The 20,916-nt window shown below is 43.9% G+C and overlaps 1 protein-coding gene across 2 annotated transcripts in view; it reads left to right on the top strand.

Moving 5' to 3' along the window:
- The window catches only part of LOC110507882 (seizure protein 6-like), a 130,968-nt gene that overhangs the window by 90,874 nt on the left and 19,178 nt on the right, over nucleotides 1–20,916 (top strand). For both annotated transcript variants that reach the window (XM_021588269.2, XM_021588268.2), the window contains exons 4-5: nucleotides 1,251–1,443; nucleotides 19,073–19,258. In XM_021588269.2, the coding sequence (XP_021443944.2) occupies nucleotides 1,251–1,443; nucleotides 19,073–19,258 (379 nt within the window). The remainder of the gene's footprint in view (nucleotides 1–1,250; nucleotides 1,444–19,072; nucleotides 19,259–20,916) is intronic.

Genomic DNA, 20,916 nt, shown 5'->3' with positions numbered 1-20,916 from the left:
AGGGTAGCACTGTCCTCATATGTCACACCCTGACCTTAGTATTCTTTGTTTTCCTTGTTCTTTTGGTTAGGTCAGGGTGTGACATGAGTGATGTATGTGTTTTGTCTTGTCTAGGGGTTTTGTATGTTTATGGGGCTGTTTCCTTTCTAGGTGAATTGTATGTCTATGGTTGCCTAGATTGGTTCTCAATTAGAGGCAGCTGTCTATCGTTGTCTCTGATTGGGAACCATATTTAGGCAGCCATATTCTGTGGGTACTTTGTGGTTGATTATCTATGTCTATGTTAGTTGCTTGTGTCAGCACAATTTTCATGTTATAGCTTCACATTCGTTTGATTGTTTTGGTTCAGTTTACTTCATGTTCTTTCTTCAATAAAGAAGAATGTATACTAACCACGCTGCGTTTTGGTCCTCACCTTCTACTCCATACGACGAACGTGACATCATAAGAGCATAATCACAGAAGCTTTATATAGTTACATCATAAGAGCATAATCACAGAAGCTTTATATAGTTACGTGTTTAGTAAACATATGTCAGATGAATACTCATCCTTTCGTGCGCACTTAGAGGCCCCACAGAGTGTCCCTTGCACCCACAGAGTGCCCCTTGCACCCACACAATGCACCTCTCACCTCTAACCCTTTCTCTTTTATGTGGTCTCTCATTCACATCAGGGCAGTTTGGTGTTTTCTGTTCTTCTGTTTTTCATTTTTCTCATCCTTCTATCTGACATGTCTATTGCCCCTGTGGTACAGAGCTTTCACAGGTCAGGCCTGGAACCATCTTCTCTGTTCACGCGTTCTCCAATCATACACTGGAAATCCAGCTGATGGATTCTGCCCTACATGTTCATTATCTGTTATTTAATGTTTCCATCCACACTTTCTCTGAGGTGGACTGCCTGAAATAATGACTTTTTTCCCTTCCTGGGGGGAGGTACTGTAGTTGATATGATTTCAAATGGAGTGACATGGAGGCATATCTCTTAAGTGTTTTTATATGAGAGTAAACTCAGTGAAGTGACATTGAGACATATCTCTGGGTTTTAGATGAGAATAAACTCTGCAGAGTGACATGGAGGCATATCTCTTAGGTGCCATCGTACGATGGTAAAAGCTCAGTGAAGGAGGCAGGCGGCTTCATCTCACCACATTTCTCTGTCACCCTGTTTACAAGTCTATGTACCTGTATGTATTGATGTGTGTCCTTTACTGAACTGGTCTCCTCTGTGTGTGTTTGTCCATGCAGGTGATGAACGTGAGCCTGTGGGAGGGGGAGCGGGTGACGTTTGAGGACCTGGGGGGCGGGGAGCCCTCTGTTCTGGCCAACGAGTCTATCCTGTTGAAGGGCCTGGTGGTACGCAGCTGGAGCAACCACATCACCATCCAATTCCACAGCCAGAGACAGACCCAGCCTGGGTCCTTCCTGCTCAGATACCAAGGTAAGACCCGAGGGCAACCAAACACCCCAGCACTAGCACAGTCGCCAACCAAACACCACAGCACTAGCACAGCCACCAACCAAACACCACAGCACTAGCACAGCCACCAACCAAACAACACAGCACATCGACCTAATCAAATACTGCACAACATCTAACCAAGTTTCAGAATGTGAGTTGCAACCCATATGAAGTGATCATATAAACTCTCCTCTCCTCTCCTCTCCTCTCCTCTCCTCTCCTCTCCTCTCCTCTCCTCTCCTCTCCTCTCCTCTCCTCTCCTCTCCTCTCCTCTCCTCTCCTCTCCTGTACTCCATTAGCCTCCTCCATTAGCCTCCTCCAGTACACTGGTGCTCACCCTCCCATTATACCTTGTCAACATATTGTGCTCATGTTAGCCACAAAATGACAACAGCTGTCAATTGGCAGCATAATCAGGTGGAGAAATTGCTGTGATTATGCTCTTCTAATTGTCATTTACCAGAGATTGCAGAAGGAGACTGCATGCAGTTATGAGCCGTGTTGCTTAGACATGGTGGTATAATAGAAAAGCTACAAATATTTTTTCCAGATTCTTTCGTTTTTGTGAGCTAATGAACTGTGGCAGGTTTGCAAATGGGGTAGTTCCATTCTGAACAATGCCTAGATTACAGGTTGAATAAGAATTGCATTTCCCACTCACCCATCCCTCTCTGAATCATGCTATGACCCCCCTCTCGCTCGCTCTCTCCCTCTCTCTCTCCTTTGTAAGGTGTGTGGGTGGTGTTCACCACCCAGTGAGGGGGACCTTCAGGGCTTTCTGTGGCAGGCTTCTGCTGCTCTATTAAATAACATGGCAATCATACGGCAGGGCACGGAACAGCACCACTGATAATAACTTTCCGCTTCTTTACAAAACTTCCAATTACCTCACACAGTGGCGTGTGTGTGTGTGTGTCCCCGCTCCACCTGTTTGATATTCTCTGAGCAGCGCGTCATGCTGATCTGTGCTGGCAATGAGGGTGGCCTATAACTTTGATTATATTTTCCCCTGTCTCTGACGTACAGTATGGTGCATTCTGTAGCGGACAGCAACAGTGGAAATAAATAACCTAGGGGAGAGTAGTTTGACGAAATCTGGCATGTTCATAGACGGAATCTCTCTTTCTTTTGTTTTTTCTCTATCTCCCTCTCTCTCTCTTTCTCTCTCTCACTCCCTCCCTCCGTCTCTCTAGCAATGTTAATAACTGTTAATAAAAAAAATATGGTTCTGGGGGCATGCTGAATAATTTGCATATCTATTGGTCACCTTAATCACAAGTGCATTAAATCTCAATGAAACACTGCCTGGAAACAAATTGAGATCCCATTAGGATACATCACATTTAAGTTATGAATCCAGCAATCAACGAGTCAGCCATCTTTCTGCATACCTGTGGCAGAACAAGAGTTATCCTACTACACCAAGACAGTGCTTGGTTAGAGGAATTGTTTGCTCAAAATACATATATTAATGATTTCCCACATACTTTGGCCGTTTCAGTTTTTTTTATTTTGGTATAGGCTACCTATAGGCAACCTGTACAAACTCTGTGCGTGAAGCATTGCTCTTCTGATTACTTTGGAGTCACTTTGAGGACATCTTCATGCTTTTAAGGGCTTCCTACAATGTTCCCTTTTGGCTTCCATACATTTCTGGTCCAAGGACGCAAAAATCATCAATCTGGTATCTTCTGCTCTTTTGATGTGTTCAGAAAGATCTGTAATTGTATATTTTAACACCAAAACATTGATGTCTATGTTAATAAAAATGTTATCTCAAAGTAAGCTAAGAGTCTGATTGTCTACCAGGTGACATAAGCTGGAGATGGAGGGCGGTAACATTTTAATTTATACCCCATGACAGTTTTACGTGTATTGAGATGATTGCTCTGATGTTACAATCTTTTTGCTCTGCAAGATCACCTTGTCCCGTAATGAGGTGTGGAGAATGTGATCAGACAAGCAGTGAGCAGGAGACTGATTTGTTTTAAAGATGGACGCCGGGCAATCGGAAAGTGTCTGTCATTAAATCCTGCATAATCATCTCCTCTGGCTGAGGTGGCCGGTAATGAAATCAACACTGTCTTCATAGATTATTCCTGGGCGCAGATTGATCAAACAGTGAATTTGAGGGAACTAAAGAGCAAATTGTGTTGATCATTGCGGGTGATATAAACATTTGCTCAGTATTTATGAAGCAAACATATATAAATGAGTTCTGTATTGGCATTTTACATTTAAATCGATAACCCTAGGAGAATTGGAATGCGTGCTCTCCTGCCTTGTCTTATCTATTTGTACCTTAAATACCTCTCTTACTCTCCCTCTCTTTCTTACTCGTGTCAGGTATATACAATCAGTGTTGGTGTGTTTCTCTTCATGTACAGAGCCAAGGATTTTTCTTTCTTTTTACTATTTTCTACATTGTAGAATAATAATGAAGACATCAAAACTATGCAATAACACACATGGAATCATGTAGTAACCAAAAAAGCCACCCTTTGCCTTGACAACAGCTTTGCACACTCTTGGCATTCTCTCAACCAGATTCACCAGGAATGCTTTTCAAACAGTCTTGAAGGAGTTTCCACATATTCTGAGCACTTATTGGCTGCTTTTTTATTTTTATTTTATTTTATTTCACCTTTATTTAACCAGGTAGGCCAGTTGAGAACAAGTTCTCATTTACAACTGCGACCTGGAAGCAAAGCTTTGCGACACAAACAACAACACAGAGTTACATATGGAATAAACAAACGTACAGTCAATAACACAATAGAAAAAAGTATATTTACAGTGTGTGCAAATGGCGTGAGGAGGTAAGGCAATAAATAGGCCATAGTACCAAAGTAATTACAATTTAGCAAATTAACACTGTAGTGATAGATGTGCAGATGATGATGTGCAAATAGAAATACTGGTGTGCAAAAAAGTAAATAAAAACAATATGGAGATGAGGTAGGTAGATTGGATGGGCTATTTACAGATGGGCTGTGTACAGCTGCAGCGATTGGTTAGCTGGTCAGATAGCTGATGCATGAAGTTATGGAGGGAATTATAAGTCTCCAACTTCAGCGATTTTTGCAATTCATTCCAGTCATTGGCAGCAGAGAACTGGAAGCAAAGGTGGCCAAAGTAGGTGTTGGCTTTGGGGATGACAAGTGAGATATACCTTCTGGGATGCGTGCTACGGGTGGGTGTTATCGTGACCAGTGAGCTGAGATAAGGCAGAGCTTTACCTAGCATAGACTTATAGATGACCTGGAGCCAGTGGGTCTGGTGACGAATATGTAGCGAGGGCAAGCTGACAAGAGCATACAGGTCACAGTGGTGGGTGGTATATGAGGCTTTGGTGACAAAACGGATGGCATTGTGATAGACTGCATCCAGTTTTCTGAGTAGAGTGTTGGAGGCTATTTTGTAAATGACATCGCTGAAGTCGAGGATCGGTAGGATTGTCCGTTTTACGAGGGTATGTTTGGCGGCGTGAGTGAAGGAGGCTTTGTTGTGAATTAGGAAGCTGATTCTAGATTTAATTTTGGATTGGCAATGTTTAATATGAGTCTGGAAGGAGAGTTTACAGTCTAGCCAGACACCTAGGTATTTGTAGTTGTCCACATATTCTAAGTCAGAACCGTCCAGAGTAGTGATGCTAGTCGGGCGGGCGGGTGCGGACAGCGATCAGTTGAAAAGCATGAATTTAGTTTTACTGGCGTTTAAGAACAGTTGGAGGCTACGGAAGGAGTGTTGTATAGCAATGAAGGTCATTTGGAGGTTTGTTAACACAGTGTCAAAAGAAGGGCCAGATGTATACAGAATGGTGTCGTCTGAGTCGATAAGGGAATCACCCGCAGCAAGAGAGAATTCATTGATATATACAGAGAAAAGAGTCGGCTCGAGAATTGAACCCTGTGGTACCCCCATAGAGACTGCCAGAGGTCCAGACAACAAGCCCTCCGATTTGACACACTGAACTCTATCTGAGAAGTAGTTGGTGAACCAGGTGAGGCAGTCAATTGAGAAACCAAGGCTGTTGAGTCTGCCGATAAGAATACGGTGATTGACAGAGTCAAAAGCCTTGGCCAGGTCGATGAAGACGGCTGCACAGTACTGTCTTTTATCGATGGCGGTTATGATACCGTTTAGTACCTTAATATCATTTAGCGTGGCTGAGGTGCATCTGTGACCGGCTCGGAAACCGGATTGCACAGCGGAGAAGGTACGGTGGGATTCGAAATGGTCAGTGATCTGTTTATTAACTTGGCTTTTGAAGACTTTAGAAAGGCAGAGTAGGTTGGATATAGGTCTGTAACAGTTTGGGTCTAGAGTGTCACCCCCTTTGAAGAGGGGGATGACCCCGGCAGCTTTCCAATCTTTAGGGATCTCGGATGATACGAAAGACAGTTTGAACAGACTGGTAATAGGGGTTGCAACAATGGCGGGGGATAATTTTAGAAAGAGAGGATCCAGATTGTCTAGCCCAGCTGATTTGTACGGGTCCAGGTTTTGCAGCTCTTTCAGAACATCTGTTATCTGGATTTGGTTGAAGGAGAAGCTGGGAGGCTCGCGCAAGCAGCTGCGAGGGGTGTGGAGCTGTTGGCTGGGGTTGGGGTAGCCAGGAGGAGAGCATGGCCAGCTGTAGAGAAATGCTTATTGAAATTCTCGATTATCGTGGATTTATCGGTGGTGACAGTGTTTCCTAGCCTCAGTGCAGTGGGCAGCTGGGAGGAGGGCTCTTATTCTCCATGGACTTTACAGTGTCCCAGAACCTTTTGGAGTTAGAGATGTTCCTCCTCCTTCATGTTTCACATTGGGAACCACACATGCAGAGATCATCTGTTAAACCTACTACGTGTCTCACAAAGACACAGTGGTTGGAACTCATCAGACCAAAGGATAGATTTCCAGCGGTCTAATGTCCATTTCTCATATTTCTTGTCTCAAGCAAGTCTCTTCTTATTATTGGTGTCCTTTTGTAGTGGCGTCTTTGCATCAATTCGACCATGAAGGCCTGATTCACGCAGTCTCCTCTATGAACAGTTGAGATCTGTTACTTGAACTCTGTGAAGCATTTATTTGGGCTGCAATTTCTGAGGCTGGTAATGCTAATGTACTTATCCTCTGCGGTAAAGGTAACTCTGGGTCTTCCTTTCCTGTGGCGGTCCTCATGAGAGACAGTTTCATCAGAGCGCTTGATGCTTTTTGTGACGGCACTTTTGCAACTACACTTTCAAAGTTCTTGAAATGTTTCTGATTGACTGACCATGTCTTAAAGTTATCAACATATATTTGGATTTCTTTAATAATTGTTTGGTTATTACATGATTCCATATGTGTTATTTCATAGTTTTCACTATTATTCTACAATGTAAAAAATATTTAAAAAATAAAGAAAAACTTGAATGAGAAGGTGTGTCCAAACTTTTGACTGGTACTGATAATTTGCTCTACTTCATCATACAGAACAGTATGTTAGTCATCTAGTGTAGCAGGCCAGTTCTGAGAGTCTATTTCTGGCACAGTGTACTGTAGCTCTATTGGCATGGAAACACTGATGGTTATCAAAGCTTCAGCTACCATCTCCCATTTGGCCAGCAGTCATAAGAGCAGTAACTGCGTGCAGATAGATTTCAAGCAGCAGGTGGTAATATCATCGTCATCTATCAGTGAAGAGAGTCTTTATTTACCAGCTGCTCTGGGAGAAAGATCAATGAAACAAGAGCAAAACAAGAATCAAATGGAGGAAAACAATCTCCACACAGATTTTGGATAAAGTTGATCAGTGATCGTGATCAAGACCTTGTTCCAACACCTCCCCTTGGCAGCTGTTTAGTAACAACCTTTCACAGACTTGCGAGAGAATGTGATGCTCAGCACGAAACTTGCCAAAACACTTGTTTCCTTTCCTTGTCTCCTTTTCTTTATAACCATTATCTGAGAGTATTGGGGCTTCATCATCATTATCATCAAGTGATTTGCCAGGTGGTTAGTAGAAGTTAGACACCTAAGAGAAGTAGAGAGATGAAGATGGAGGAGAGTGAGAATGAGAGACAGAAATAGGTAGAGGGATTGTGTGCATGAGCGAGTGCCATGCGTGTATACACAAGTTAGAGTAGAGGGCAGTCGACAGAAACATGTCCTTCCCCAGGCTCCCCTCATCCTTGGTGACGTCTCACTACTGACAGCCACATCTGTCTGTGTCGTCCCCTCGTCTCAGAACTCCACAGGCTGCCCCCTGGGGTACCACTCCAGCTCCATATCACTCTCTGTCTCTCACACACTTGTTTATCAGCCCCTCCATCGCTTCCCTACTGAGACAGTGCCTCTGATGGTGCAGAGACTGGGCCAGATCAGGGCCAACCCCAGAACCATCCACACACATACTACATATGCAGTGCATTCGGAAAATATTCAGACCCCTTGACTTTTTCCCCCTCATCAACCTACACACAATATCCCATAATGACAAAGAAAAAACGTTTTTAGAATTTTTGAAAATGTATTAAAAAGAAAATCTGAAACATCACTTTTATTCAGTACTTTGTTGAAGCACCTTTGGCAGTGATTACAGCCTCAAGTCTTGGGTATGACGCTACAAGCTTGGCACACCTATATTTGGGGAGTTTCTCCCATTCTTCTCTGCAGATGCTCTCAAGCTCTGTCAGGTTGGATGGGGAGCGTTGCTGCACAGCTATTTTCAGGTCTCTCCAGAGATGTTCAATTGGGTTCAAGTCCGGGCTCTGGCTGGGCCACTCAAGGACATTCAAAGACTTGTCCTGAAGCCACTCCTGCGTTGTCTTGGCTGTGTGCTTAGGGTTGTTGTCCTGTTGGAAGGTGAACCTTCGCCCCAGTCTGAGGTCCTGAGTGCTCTGGATCAGGTTTTCATTAAAGATCTATCTGTACTTTGCTCCATTCATCTTTCCCTCAATCCCGACTAGTCTCTCAGTCCCTACCTCTGAAAAACATCCCCATAGCATGATGCTGCCACCACCATGCTTCACCGTAGGGATGGTGCCAGGTTTCCTCCAGACGTGACGCTTGACATTGAGGCAAAAGAGTTCAATCTTGGCTTCATCAGACCAGAGAGTCCTTTAGGTGCCTTTTGGCAAGTTCCAAGCGGGCTGTCATGTGTCTTTTACTGAGGAGTGGCTTCTGTAAAGTTAGAAAATGTGGAAAAGGGGAAGAGGTCTAAATACTTTCTGAATGCTCTGTACAGTGTATGGATTTAGCATTAAATAACACACATCTAATTTTCTGATTGAAAATGAATGTGACTATAGCCCAGGCAGATCAGATCAGTATTACCAGTATAGCTTGTGTGATTTAATGTGGAAAACAATATTTGTTTCACCCTTCACTCTCCCAAACATCACATTCCCCCTGTGTTTCTTAGTCTCTTGCCAAATACTGCTGTTAGTCTGCCTGCCTGGCATTAGGTCTCTGCTGCCTCTCCTTTCAACAAATACATCTAAATTATTCCACAGATGAAATATGGATAAGGGCGGAGTGCTTGCCAAAACGGTCAATAGTGACTTAACTCAGCTTAGAAATGTATGCCCAATTTCAGCGATACAGCGGTTATAGTTTTGACACGCCCTCTAAGGGCATGTAAGATTAGACGACACGGTTTTCATAAATACTGTAATAAGTTTGAACCCGCTATCTCTGCTAACAGATCAATGTAAAAAAAAATCACTGTAATTCAGAACAAACCATGAAGCTTCCAACAATTGACAAGATGCTCACAGCAATCTTCTATAGAAAATGTGGGTCCTGAGACAAACCAGTTGAGAACCTCTCTAGAAGATTAAAGGTTAAAAATGGACCCTTTTCAATAAGTACAAGGCCTTCAGGCCCAGACTCCATTGCTATTGAACCCTGAATAGCAGTGGCGATGCAGAACCATAATGATTGTGTTGATGATTACTTGTGGTGTAGTAGGGAAACCATTGTAGTGTATATGATTAGAACTGTAAAGTATTGTATGAACAGGAGAGCATTTTAGATTGACATGAGTCAGTAGCAGACACAGTAGTGTGGCTGATGTGTGAGTGGTGACAGAGAGAGCAGTGGGATTGAATTGGAGTGTGTCTCTGTCAAACTCCTTTGTCCCTTGTGGCCGTCTTCAGACACACTTCACATCACAGCCACCGTTAGACAAGTGTGATTTAATGTGCAGTACGTTAGACAAGCGTCCCCCGACACCCTGTCAGACAAACATGTCAGAAATGCTGCCACTGAATGACGCAAGATTAAGACCCACTGACCCTCAACACTACTCCTCATCCTCCTCCTCCTCTTCTGATCTGTGTACTCTTGTCTAGTCGGCCTCCTCCTCTCCCCTCCCTCCCTCCCTCCCTCCCTCCCTCCCTCCCTCCCTCCCTCCCTCCCTCCCTCCCTCCCTCCCTCCCTCTCTTTCTCGTTCTCTCTCTCTCTCTCTCTCTCTTTCTCTCTCTCTCTCTCTTCCTCCACTTTTCCACTGTCTGGTAACCTACCAGTCTGGTTAATAATCATTCTCTTGTAGAAAGAACCCCATGTTTCACTTAATCCTTTTTTAATGAAAACCATTAAAGTGGTGGCAAATTGATTTCAAACTTCCACTGATATAATGATCTTTTTAAAATTCACTTTGTCCTCGCACAGTTAACAGTGATCCATCTCCTTATTATTCAACTATTGTTGAGAAGTAATTACAGCCAGAGGATTTCATTTGAACTTAATTGTAGAACAGAATAGATTCTTACTAAATTCAGTTACCAACACATTAGTGTTTAATAAGAAGGGAAATGGCATGGAATGCAATGGTAGCAAACAGAATGAAGTACTTTAAAGAGCAGGTCAAGCATAAACAAGGCAAGGACTGATAAGAACCAAACCCTGCTTAACAGCAATAAACTGGGCTTGTCTGTGAATAAACAGCAGTGGAATTATGAATGAACTACCGTTAGGATTATTAAAGTCATTGTGTTTTGTAAGGTAAAGGTTAAAAAATGCACCAAATTCCAAAGTACTATCAAACGTCTAACTCTATAGCTCTAATGTGTAAGGTACCTATAAAATATAACAAAAAATAAGCAAAAGAGTCACAGAGAAAAGTTCATGGGAATGTTTGTCATTGCAGTTCCCTATCAGGGTTGATTAACAGGCCATGTGCATCCTGATTCTGGTCTACATATTTCCACAGCAGAGCAGAAGTGAAGACATTAACATGTCAGCCACGCATTATTATGCCTAGCATAATCACCACCCCACTCAGAGAGGTAGCATGACCGATTCGCCTCTACTGCCTTTCATGTGTTTGCATCCTAATGATTCTGTCCCCACAGATTAGTCTGTGATGATGGCATGTTTTAAGTCTGTTAGTGATAGTGAACCATCCAGGCCACCTCAGAATAACCCAAACCTACGGCTAATCATCCAGCTAAGCTTAAAATAAACAAAATTTAGGGCTAATTTGGTAACTTTTTCTGTGTAAGACTTTGGTAGATGCCCAGTGAGCGTGGAATAAACCTCAATCAAACCCCAACATTTCATAGAACCACACCATCCATGTGTCCAGTCAGTCCGTATTTCAGTCATTCCAAGTGAACCTCCTGAAGTTTTGCTGTACTTGGGCCTTTCCCTCTCTCTCTTCGGGCCTTTTCTTTGTAGACCCCACATCACAATCTCATTAGCAAAGCCATATAAAAACTGAGGACCATGGGTTTTTAACTGCATTGGCAACCAATAGTCTATTCACTTTTAATGAAGTTATTATATTTGCTGGCAGTTAGCTCCTATAGCAGCTCCATGGTGCTCTGCTGTAGTGAGACATTTCATGGACTCATATTATTACACCATTCGCCCGTTACCGAGAGAGCATCACAGCATGCTGTAAATTTAATGAAGCAAGAGCCTTTTATTGCCTTTGTGCTTTAGGCACCTGAGGTTTGAGTGGGAATAAGAGGTGTGTGGGTTGCTACTGTAGTATTTCCATGGGAACGTGGTAGACTTGTGTCTCTATGAAGTCTATGTTTCTCTGTTTTCATGTCTGAATGACAAACTAGGCTACATCCTGGAACCAAAACCCAACACCGAACTCAAACCGGCTGAGCGCGTGCACCATTGCGTGTCCGCCCACACCAAACGCGATCACGACACGCAGGTTAAAATATCAAAACAAACTCTGAACCAATTATATTAATTTGCGGACAGGTCAAAAAGCATTAAACATTTATGGAAATTTAGCTAGCTAGCTTGCACTTGCTCGTTAATTTGTCTTATTTAACTAGCTAATTTGTCCTGTTGTTATTTTACCTGAAATGCACAAGGTCCTCTACTCCGCCAATTAATCCACACATAAAAAGGTAAACCGACTCCTTTCTAGTCATCTCTCCTCCTTCCAGGCTTTTTCTTCTCTTGACTTTATATTGCGATTGGCAACTTTCATAAATTAGTTGCATTACCGGCACTGACCTCGTTCGTCTTTCAGTCACCCAAGTGGATATAACCAATGAGGAGATGGCACGTGGGTACCTGCTTCTATAAACCAATGAGGAGATGGGAGAGGCAGGACTTTCAGCGCGATCTGCGTCAGAATAGAACTGACTTCTATTTTAGCCCTTGGCAACGCAGATGCTCATTGGCGCACGCGTGGAGTGTGGGTGCAATAATTGAATAACATGTATGTCTACATTTATTTTGCAATGCTCGTGCATGCGATGCCAGCGGTGTAGTCAGCCTGTTAAACGTAAGAGTATGAAGCTATGAAATAAAAATAAAAATAGATAAAAATGTATTTCTGTTGGTCCCTAAAACTTTCTGTCTGCTCTTAACATGAATTTAAGTGTACATAAATATGGTACACTATTTCCCAAAATGGGAATATGGCATAGAAATGCATGCCATTTGCCAGGTAAATTAAATGTCATTCTCGCAGGTGTTTTCTCCTTTCCATGATGGGCAGAAGGACGCCCCTTCCACACCACCTCATCTTGCATATCCCATAGGGGCCTTCAGACACACAGTCACAGGTCTGAAAGGTAATTTAATCCTTCCTTTGCTCTCCCTGCTCTGTGGGGTTAATGTGAGGCAGCGTTTAATCCAATCTAAACACTGAAACAGATTTCCCATGTGCCCCTGTCCTCTCTCCTCAGTGACCCTGTCACACACGGTTATTCTCAATGAGACCTGATGAGCCTGGCTGCAAATAAATCCCCTCTGTGTTTCATAATTAATGCCCGTGGATGGTGTGGAGGAGGATGCATCTTCCATTAGGTCATGTAAAATACAGGAGTTTTAATAGACCATTTGTCTCTGTTAGCGAGTTATCATTCCCGACAGTGTGCTTACGTTGGATTCATAAAAGATACTGAGCATAAAAAACCTTGCTTACGCAGGTTCTAAGAGGCCCATTTGTAACTTACACAGCTGTGATCTATTAATCTAAAATTTACTTAAAATTGACGGCACCTGAACGTGCCTTACAATCAGCGATTTCCCCTTATAGAATGCTAGCACAAATGAGGGTTTAGTCAGGAATAACCATGGACCAAAAGAGAAAAGCAAACTTTTTGGAAGACGAGATCACTTGTGGCAGGATGCGGCTGAATGATGGCTGTGATATACCCAACCTGTCACTCATTCCCTCTGGGATGTCCCAGTAGCGAGGAATCCCAGAGTGGACAGTACTTGGACATATACGGGTACGGCATGATTAGAGCGTGTCTTCCTTTCCAGATTAGGGGCTAAATCTGCTCACAAATCTAACAGAACGTTTATTGGGAGACGATAGCGACTTATAAACAATGGATCATCATGCTCAAAAAAAGTCATTTGAAGAAAGTCTCTGAAAACTCTCTCCCTTCTACAAGCACGGTTTCAATGTCTTCCAATAACGCAAGAACAGCCATGGTTACTTTTTTTCTAATTTCACACAGTATTTATAGAACATCACATCCTGTTTTTAATTCAGAACACCTTGCGTCTAGCAATTAATTCCTCACACCTTTAATTGATCATTCCTAACTGCAATACATAATACATAACCAGAAGGAAAATCACTTACGTCAAGTCTAGACTTTGCGTAGAGAGAAGATTATTTCCGCGTCAAAGGTTTTATAAATAACTACTTATGTGGTTTTCTGCGTAAGTCATACTTAAGATCAAAATTGATCGTACGTCCGTTTGAAAAATGAGGCCCCAGGCCTGTCTCTGATTGCAGGCAGAGCGAAATGGCTAGGGGACTGCGGTGACCTCTGTGATGGCAAACTGCCACCCGTTCTGCATTTCTTCTGTGCTACGAAACGAGAGTGTGTTTGGAATCAGTAATAAGACTGGGCGCTTAACAGTGTCTTCAACGTTTGGTTTGGTAGGGTGACCACGGATTGTGAACATGTTTAAGTTCTGGCAGAGCAGGAACCTGAGGAGGGAAAACTGGCCTGAGAATTCTGCTAACACTTCATTACAACTAGGTTGTGAGAAGGTTGGTAATGTCTTTACCTAGTCACTAGCTTACTAATTCACTAGCCTTGTAGTTAGAGTGGCTGCCCTGGCATTGGAAGGTTGTGAGTTCAGAACCTGGCTGAGTCATACCAAAGACTGTAAAATAATGGGACCTGATATATCTTGACTTTGGCACTCAGCATTAAGGAGATACTGTTGATTGGGGGTAAGGCCCTGTGATAGACTAGCATCCTGTACAGCAGGGGTACTTGTACATCATGCTGCCTCACGCTACAGAAACAGGAGCTAGATGCCTGCACTATTAGCTGTTCTGGCTTGTACAAGCCTGGGACTATCAGGTTCTATCTGCATTTTTTTTTTTTAATCAAAACTGAGTTAATGACATACCCTTGTTCTGTTCAAGGTATAGTATATAGTACTCTAAATACCCCAATTCATGTTGTTACTGTAAGTTCAAAAGAATACAAGATAGAGATTTCTGACACCATTCAAACCAATGAGTTCAGAACTTTAAATCCAATTATGTCAGAATCAATTTTTGCAGATAGAACCTTATAGTCCAAAGCTCTCGTAGTGACAAAGTTTTACAGACAACACTATAAAGTCAGAATTTTGGTAAAAACATGGTGACGTATTTTGGCTAGATTTGGTTCCTCTGTCCCTGTGTGGTGTCCTAAATGTGGACTGAGCTCTACAGCCCAGTGTGCACTCTATCATATCTCTCCGGGGGGAGTTGAGGGCCTCTCAGAATATAAACATGGCCATTGAATCTGCTAGTGCTACTTAGCCGTCAGCTAATCTCCCAAGCCAGTTGTTCCAACAGCATCGTTACCATCGTTACCAGTCTGTTACCACTATCTACACAGTAGGAGGGGAAGACTGTGTAGATAGTGAAGAGGAGGAGGCTGGCTTCCAGTGTGATTTAGTACCTGGAGGATCAGCTCCACATTAGGCCAGCCTCCAGTGCACTCTCTTTATTAGTCTAATTGAAACAGAAACGGCGGGGTGATGATGCTATAACAACACCCCCATGCCTTCGCCCCTGAGCCAGAACCCGCTGCGCTGATACGCCCGCCGCAGCCTGCAATAAACCATAAATAAAATGGATAGCAGAGGGGACTGGGCCATGCTCATTGGCTCATTGACTCCGAGGAGCACTTTAACTTTCAAATCGCATGCACTAGAAAGATTAGACAGCAGCCAGCAGCAGGCCTCTTCTCTATGTCTGCATGGCCCACTCTTTCTGGCCTTTTCTCGCCATTGGTTTTTAAGTGTGGGAAGACCCAGCCAGTAAGGCCCAAGACGATAGACCTGGACCCAAGTTTTACACTCAGAGGAGCTCCTGTGAAACGCAGTGTGACTTAAACTGAACTGTACAGTATGTGTCATCATCTCCTCTATGGGTACCATGTTACAGGCATCATCTCCTCTATGGGTACCCTGTTACAGGCATCATCTCCTCTATGGGTACCCTGTTACAGGCATCACCTCCTCTATGGGTACCCTGTTACAGGCATCATCTCCTCTATGGTACCCTGTTACAGGCATCATCTCCTCTATGGGTACACTGTTACAGGCATCCTCTCCTCTGTGTACCCTGTTACAGGCATGACCTCCTCTATGTGTATCCTGTTACAGGCATCATCTCCTCTATGGGTACCCTGTTACAGGCATCACCTCCTCTATGGGTACCCTGTTACAGGCATGACCTCCTCTATGTGTATCCTGTTACAGGCATCATCTCCTCTATGGGTACACTGTTACAGGCATCCTCTCCTCTGTGTACCCTGTTACAGGCATGACCTCCTCTATGTGTATCCTGTTACAGGCATCACCTCCTCTATGGGTACCCTGTTACAGGCATCATCTCCTCTATGTGTACCCTGTTACAAGCATCATCTCCTCTATGGTACCCTGTTACAGGCATCACCTCCTCTTTGTGTTCCCTGTTACAGGCATCACCTCCTATATGGGTACCCTGGTACAGGAGTCATCTCCTCTATGGGTACCCTAATACAGGCATCACCTCCTCTATGACAGGTAGCCCAGCGGTTAAGAGCGTTAGGCCAGAAACTGAAAGGTTGCTGGTTCTAATCCCAGAGCAGGTGAAAAACATCTGTCAATGTGCCCTTGAGCAAGGCAGTTAACCATAATTGCTCCTATAAGTCGCTCTAGATAAGAGCGTTTGCTAAATTACAAAAATGTCCCTTGTTATTGGCTTATTAGTGTCACCTGCTAAAACCACTAGCTATATCAAATTCTCTCCACTTCGTGAAAACACTTATCTCCTGGTTGTTGGGTGACACACCTCCCCCTTGGACACAGAAACGTGTCAGACAGAGAAATTTCCCTTGAGAAATCCTGTACCCAGCTCACCAAAGGGTTTTAATTTCTAGGAGGAAGTATTTGGGGTTGGACAACAACATAAGAGTTGGTTAAGTTAAAAGCTATCTCGCTTTGGTTAAAGTAAGAAAATTATTTTGTATTTTGAGACAGGAAAAAGAGACATAAAAATAACAATTTTGCAGTTGCAAGGCTATTTGTCTTTGAGAAAAGACCATAATAACGCTGCTGTGATGACACTTCTATCTTCTATTTAAAACTGAAGTTCACAGAGTAGATGAGAGCCCGGTAAGCCTTGATATTTACTGCTGAGACTGACGCTCATAACACCTAGCTGGGTGAATGATGATAGAAGATGGTTTCGGAAGTCATCACTGGTGACTAGATAAATACTAGTCTGAATACTGCTCTAATAGGAAACACAGTCAGATGTCTGCTAGTTCTCTTATCTCTATGTGTGCTTGAGGAATCACAGAGCGAAGCAAACATCTTCCTGAGTGTGTGTGTGGTTGACAGGGCTGAGCCAGGTCAATGGATATGATTTATCACCCTATTTAAGCACTGTACATCAGTGAAAGCTGGTGGCATGAGCCTGTCCTCTTCTAGCTCCTCCGACCAGCCTCCACTGCTGTAATATTTTCTCTACTGAGGAGAGGCAACGTCTCCTTGAGACAGAATCAATGGTGGAGTGCTGCACTGCCTTCCAACAGGCTAACAATGAAGCTGCAACAATTACAGTCAGACACACAGCCTGGAACGAAGTCCACACATATCTCTGTAAATAGCTGGGGATGAGGGGAAAAACACTAACAGTTGTTTGTTAAAGATCCACTTGTGGGTCATTCTTGGTATACAGACAGGACAGTACTCCTGGTCCTTATTACATGTTCACAGATTGAAAAAAACAAAAAAAAAACAGTACCGTTATTGATCTAGGTCCCTCAGTGGGTATTCAGCCAAGCAATGCATTCTGTTGAGCATGATAAGCATTAGGAAGCCATACTGTATGTGTGTGTAGAGTGTCATGAATGCACCTGTATGAAGAGGCAGAGGGGAGGGCAGATAGGCCTGTTTTATGGCCTCCATTAGGCATATGATGTATTTGATGACTTCTGTAACCGTTAAAGCATTGGTTTCATGCAATCAATTCTTGGGCCGACTCTCTTCTCTGTATATATCAATGATGTTGCTCTTGCTGCTGGTGAGTCTCTGATCCACCATTACGCAGACGACACCATTCTGTATACTTCTGGCCCTTCTTTGGACACTGTTAACAACCCTCCAGATGAGCTTCAATGCCATGCAACTCTCCTTCAGTGGCTTCCAATTGCTCTTAAATACAAGTAAAACTAAATGCATGCTCTTCAACCGATCGCTACCTGCTCCTTTCCCGCCCATCCAGCATCACTACTCTGGATGGTTCTGACTTAGAATATGTGGACAACTACAAATACCTTGGTGTCTGGTTAGACTGTAAACTCTCCTTCCAGACTCACATAAAACATCTCCAATCCAAAGTTAAATCTAGAATTGGTTTCCTATTTCGCAACAAAGCCTCCTTCACTCATGCTGCCAAACCTACCCTCGTAAAACTGACCATCTTACCGATCCTCGACTTTGGCGATGTCATTTACAAAATAGCCTCCAACTCCCTACTCAACAAACTGGGATGCAGTCTATCACAGTTCCATCCATTTTGTCACCAAAGCCCCATATACTACCCACCACTGAGACCTGTACGCTCTCGTTGGCTGGCCCTCGCTTCATACTCGTCACCAAACCCACTGGCTCCAGGTCATCTACAAGACCCTGCTAGTTAAAGTCTCGTCTTATCTCTGCTCGCTGGTCACCATAGCTGCACCCACCTGTAGCACGCTTTACAGCAGGTATATTTCACTTGTCACCCCCAAAGCCAATTCCTCCCTCCTTTCTCCTTCCAATTCTCTGCTGCCAATGACTGGAATTAACTACTGGAAACACTTATCTCCCTCACTAGCTTTAAGCACCAGCTGTCAGAGCAGCTCACAGATCACTGCACCTGTACATAGCCCATCTATAAATAGCCCAAACAACTACCTCTTCCCCTGCTGTATTTATTTATTTATTTATTTTGTTCCTTTGCACCCCGGTATTTCTACTTTGCACACTCATCTACTGTCAAAACTACCATTCCAGTGTTAAATTGCTATATTGTATTTACTTCGCCACCATGGCCTATTTATTGCCTTTACCTCCCTTATCTCACCTCATTTACTCACATTGTATACAGACTTATTTTTCTACTGTATTATTGACTGTATGTTTGTTTTACTCCATGTGTAACTCTGTGTTGTTATATGTGTCAAAGTGCTTTCCTTTATCTTGGCCAGGGCGCAGTTGTAAATGAGAACTTGTTCTCAACTTGCCTGCCTGGTTAAATAAAGGTGAAAATAATAAATTAAATTAAATATGACCAGACCAATCCATCATGCTGAGACACTAAAGTTATGCTCTGGAATAACACAGGTCCGATAGACATGTACTCTGGTAGGATAGGGTCTATGACCTGTCAGTGTTCATCCTCACACCTCTCTCTAAATATACTTTAGGTTTTGTTCCCCTCCCTCTAAAAGTCTTTATGATGAACAAGAAAGTGTTCTCTGTACTTACACTTTTATTTTGAGTCAGCGTGAATGCTGTTAGTCGCAGTTTGTGTCCAACTCTCATTCTCTCTCTCTCTCATCCTCCCTCTCCCCCTCCCTGTCTCTCTCTTCTCCTCCCCTCCTTCACTCTCTCTCTCTCTTCTCCACCCTCTCCCCCCTCCCTCTCTCTTGTCCCACAGCCTTTGTGTTGAGCTGTACCTTTCCCCAGCGGCCGGTCTGTGGGGATGTGTCTGTGAGCAGCCTCCACTCTGGTGGAGAGGCCTACTTTTACTGTCTGACTGGGTACCAGCTGCAGGGAACCAACACACTGACCTGCCTCAACGCCAGCACCCCCTACTGGAGCGGCACAGAGCCGCAGTGCCACGGTGAGGGCTGGGGGCAGCTAGCTACACACCTCTCACCCCCAAATACCACAATGGGACCAGTAGACCTTGCTATGCACACATACTTTCTCCACAGTTATTGAACATATTAATAGACACAAACACTTTTCTCTTCTCAATCCTTATCACATAGCCTTTCAAAAACAAATTCACATGTGATTTGTCCTGTAACTATTCCTACCAGAGCATCAACACAGTTCTTCCCTCTGCAACAAGTGAGACGTGTAATCACATGAATACGTTGAATGATCTCACACTCACTCAGCTTAGTGTTGCTCAAAAGTGAATTGGGGTTTAATCATTGTGAGCTGCAGTGTCTGTTGCACTGGGGTGGTGAATGTTAAACAGCCAGCCCTTTTCAGTCAGGCCTCGCCTCTAAGAAGTGAAGCACTAAACAAAACAAGACACGTTTTTGTTGTTGTTCTCAGCCGAACCAAGGACTGCGTCATATTTTCTCTTCCAAGAAGTTCACCTCTTGATTCTGCTTGTATTCGTCTTGCATAACAAGCACAGATTCAGACAGGGTTCAATCCCTGGTGGAGGACCGTTTAGAAGCAGACAGTTTAGATGCAGGATCTCATTTTGGTGCTCAGATGAGCACCAGTGATGAATAGTGAGTGAATGTTTTAGTCCTGGGTTGGAACAATGGGTCTCTACATTGTTTTAACACTGAATGGAGAGCAGGGAGGCTCCCTCCTTGCGTTGGGCATCGTCAAGGCATAGTTTAGAAAATGTGTGGAGAGACTATAAGGATTCTCTCTCCTACCATTCATACAGTGTGTGTGTGTGTGGGTGTGCCTGCGTGCCAGACAGTGGTCCCAGAGCCCACAGCACGGTGTCTGCCAGGGTATGATTACTGATGGCAGGGCAGAGTGCCACAGAGCAGGTTAAGGCTGAGGCTGCTGCTCTGCTTTAATTAAGCCTTGTGTCTACCTAGCTTACCTTCACCTCGTCTGTTGTGATACACTGTTACCAATACCAGACTCACTCTCTCTTTTATTTATTTACACAAGCTCAAATCTTGCTCTTACTCACCACCTCGACTCATTGTGTTCTCCGGATGTATCTCTAGTCATGGTTTCCCAAGGTACAGTATTCTCTGTCGTGACACATTCTGTTTGACTGAGATTTAAGCAAATGTTTCTCCCAGACTAAAATATGTCTCTCTCTCCCTCCTCCTCCCATCCCACCATTCTCCTTTCCTTTTCTCTCATCCCACCCTTCTTCTCTTCTGTCCTCTCCTCACATCCCATCCTTCTTCTCTTCTGTCCTCTCTTCCCATCCCATCCTTCTTCTCTCCCTCCTCCTCCCATTCCATCATTCTCTCCTCTCCTCTCCTCTCCTCTCCTCTCCTCTCCTCTCCTCTCCTCTCCTCTCCTCTCCTCTCCTCTCCTCTCCTCTCCTCTCCTCTCCTCTTCTCTCCTCTCCTCTCCTCCCATCCCACCCTTCTCTCCTCCCATCCCACCCTTCTTCTCTCCCTCCTCCTCCCATTCCATCATTCTCTCCTCTCCTCTCCTCTCCTCTCCTCTCCTCTCCTCTCCTCTCCTCTCCTCTCCTCTCCTCTCCTCTCCTCTCCTCTCCTCTCCTCTCCTCTCCTCTCCTCTCCTCTCCTCCCATCCCACCCTTCTCTCCTCCCATCC

The sequence above is a fragment of the Oncorhynchus mykiss genome, chromosome 27 (assembly GCF_013265735.2).
Source record: "Oncorhynchus mykiss isolate Arlee chromosome 27, USDA_OmykA_1.1, whole genome shotgun sequence".
Lineage (NCBI taxonomy): Eukaryota > Metazoa > Chordata > Actinopteri > Salmoniformes > Salmonidae > Oncorhynchus > Oncorhynchus mykiss.
Note: the sequence above shows the minus strand (reverse complement) of the source record. Positions and strands in the feature narration are given on the sequence as shown.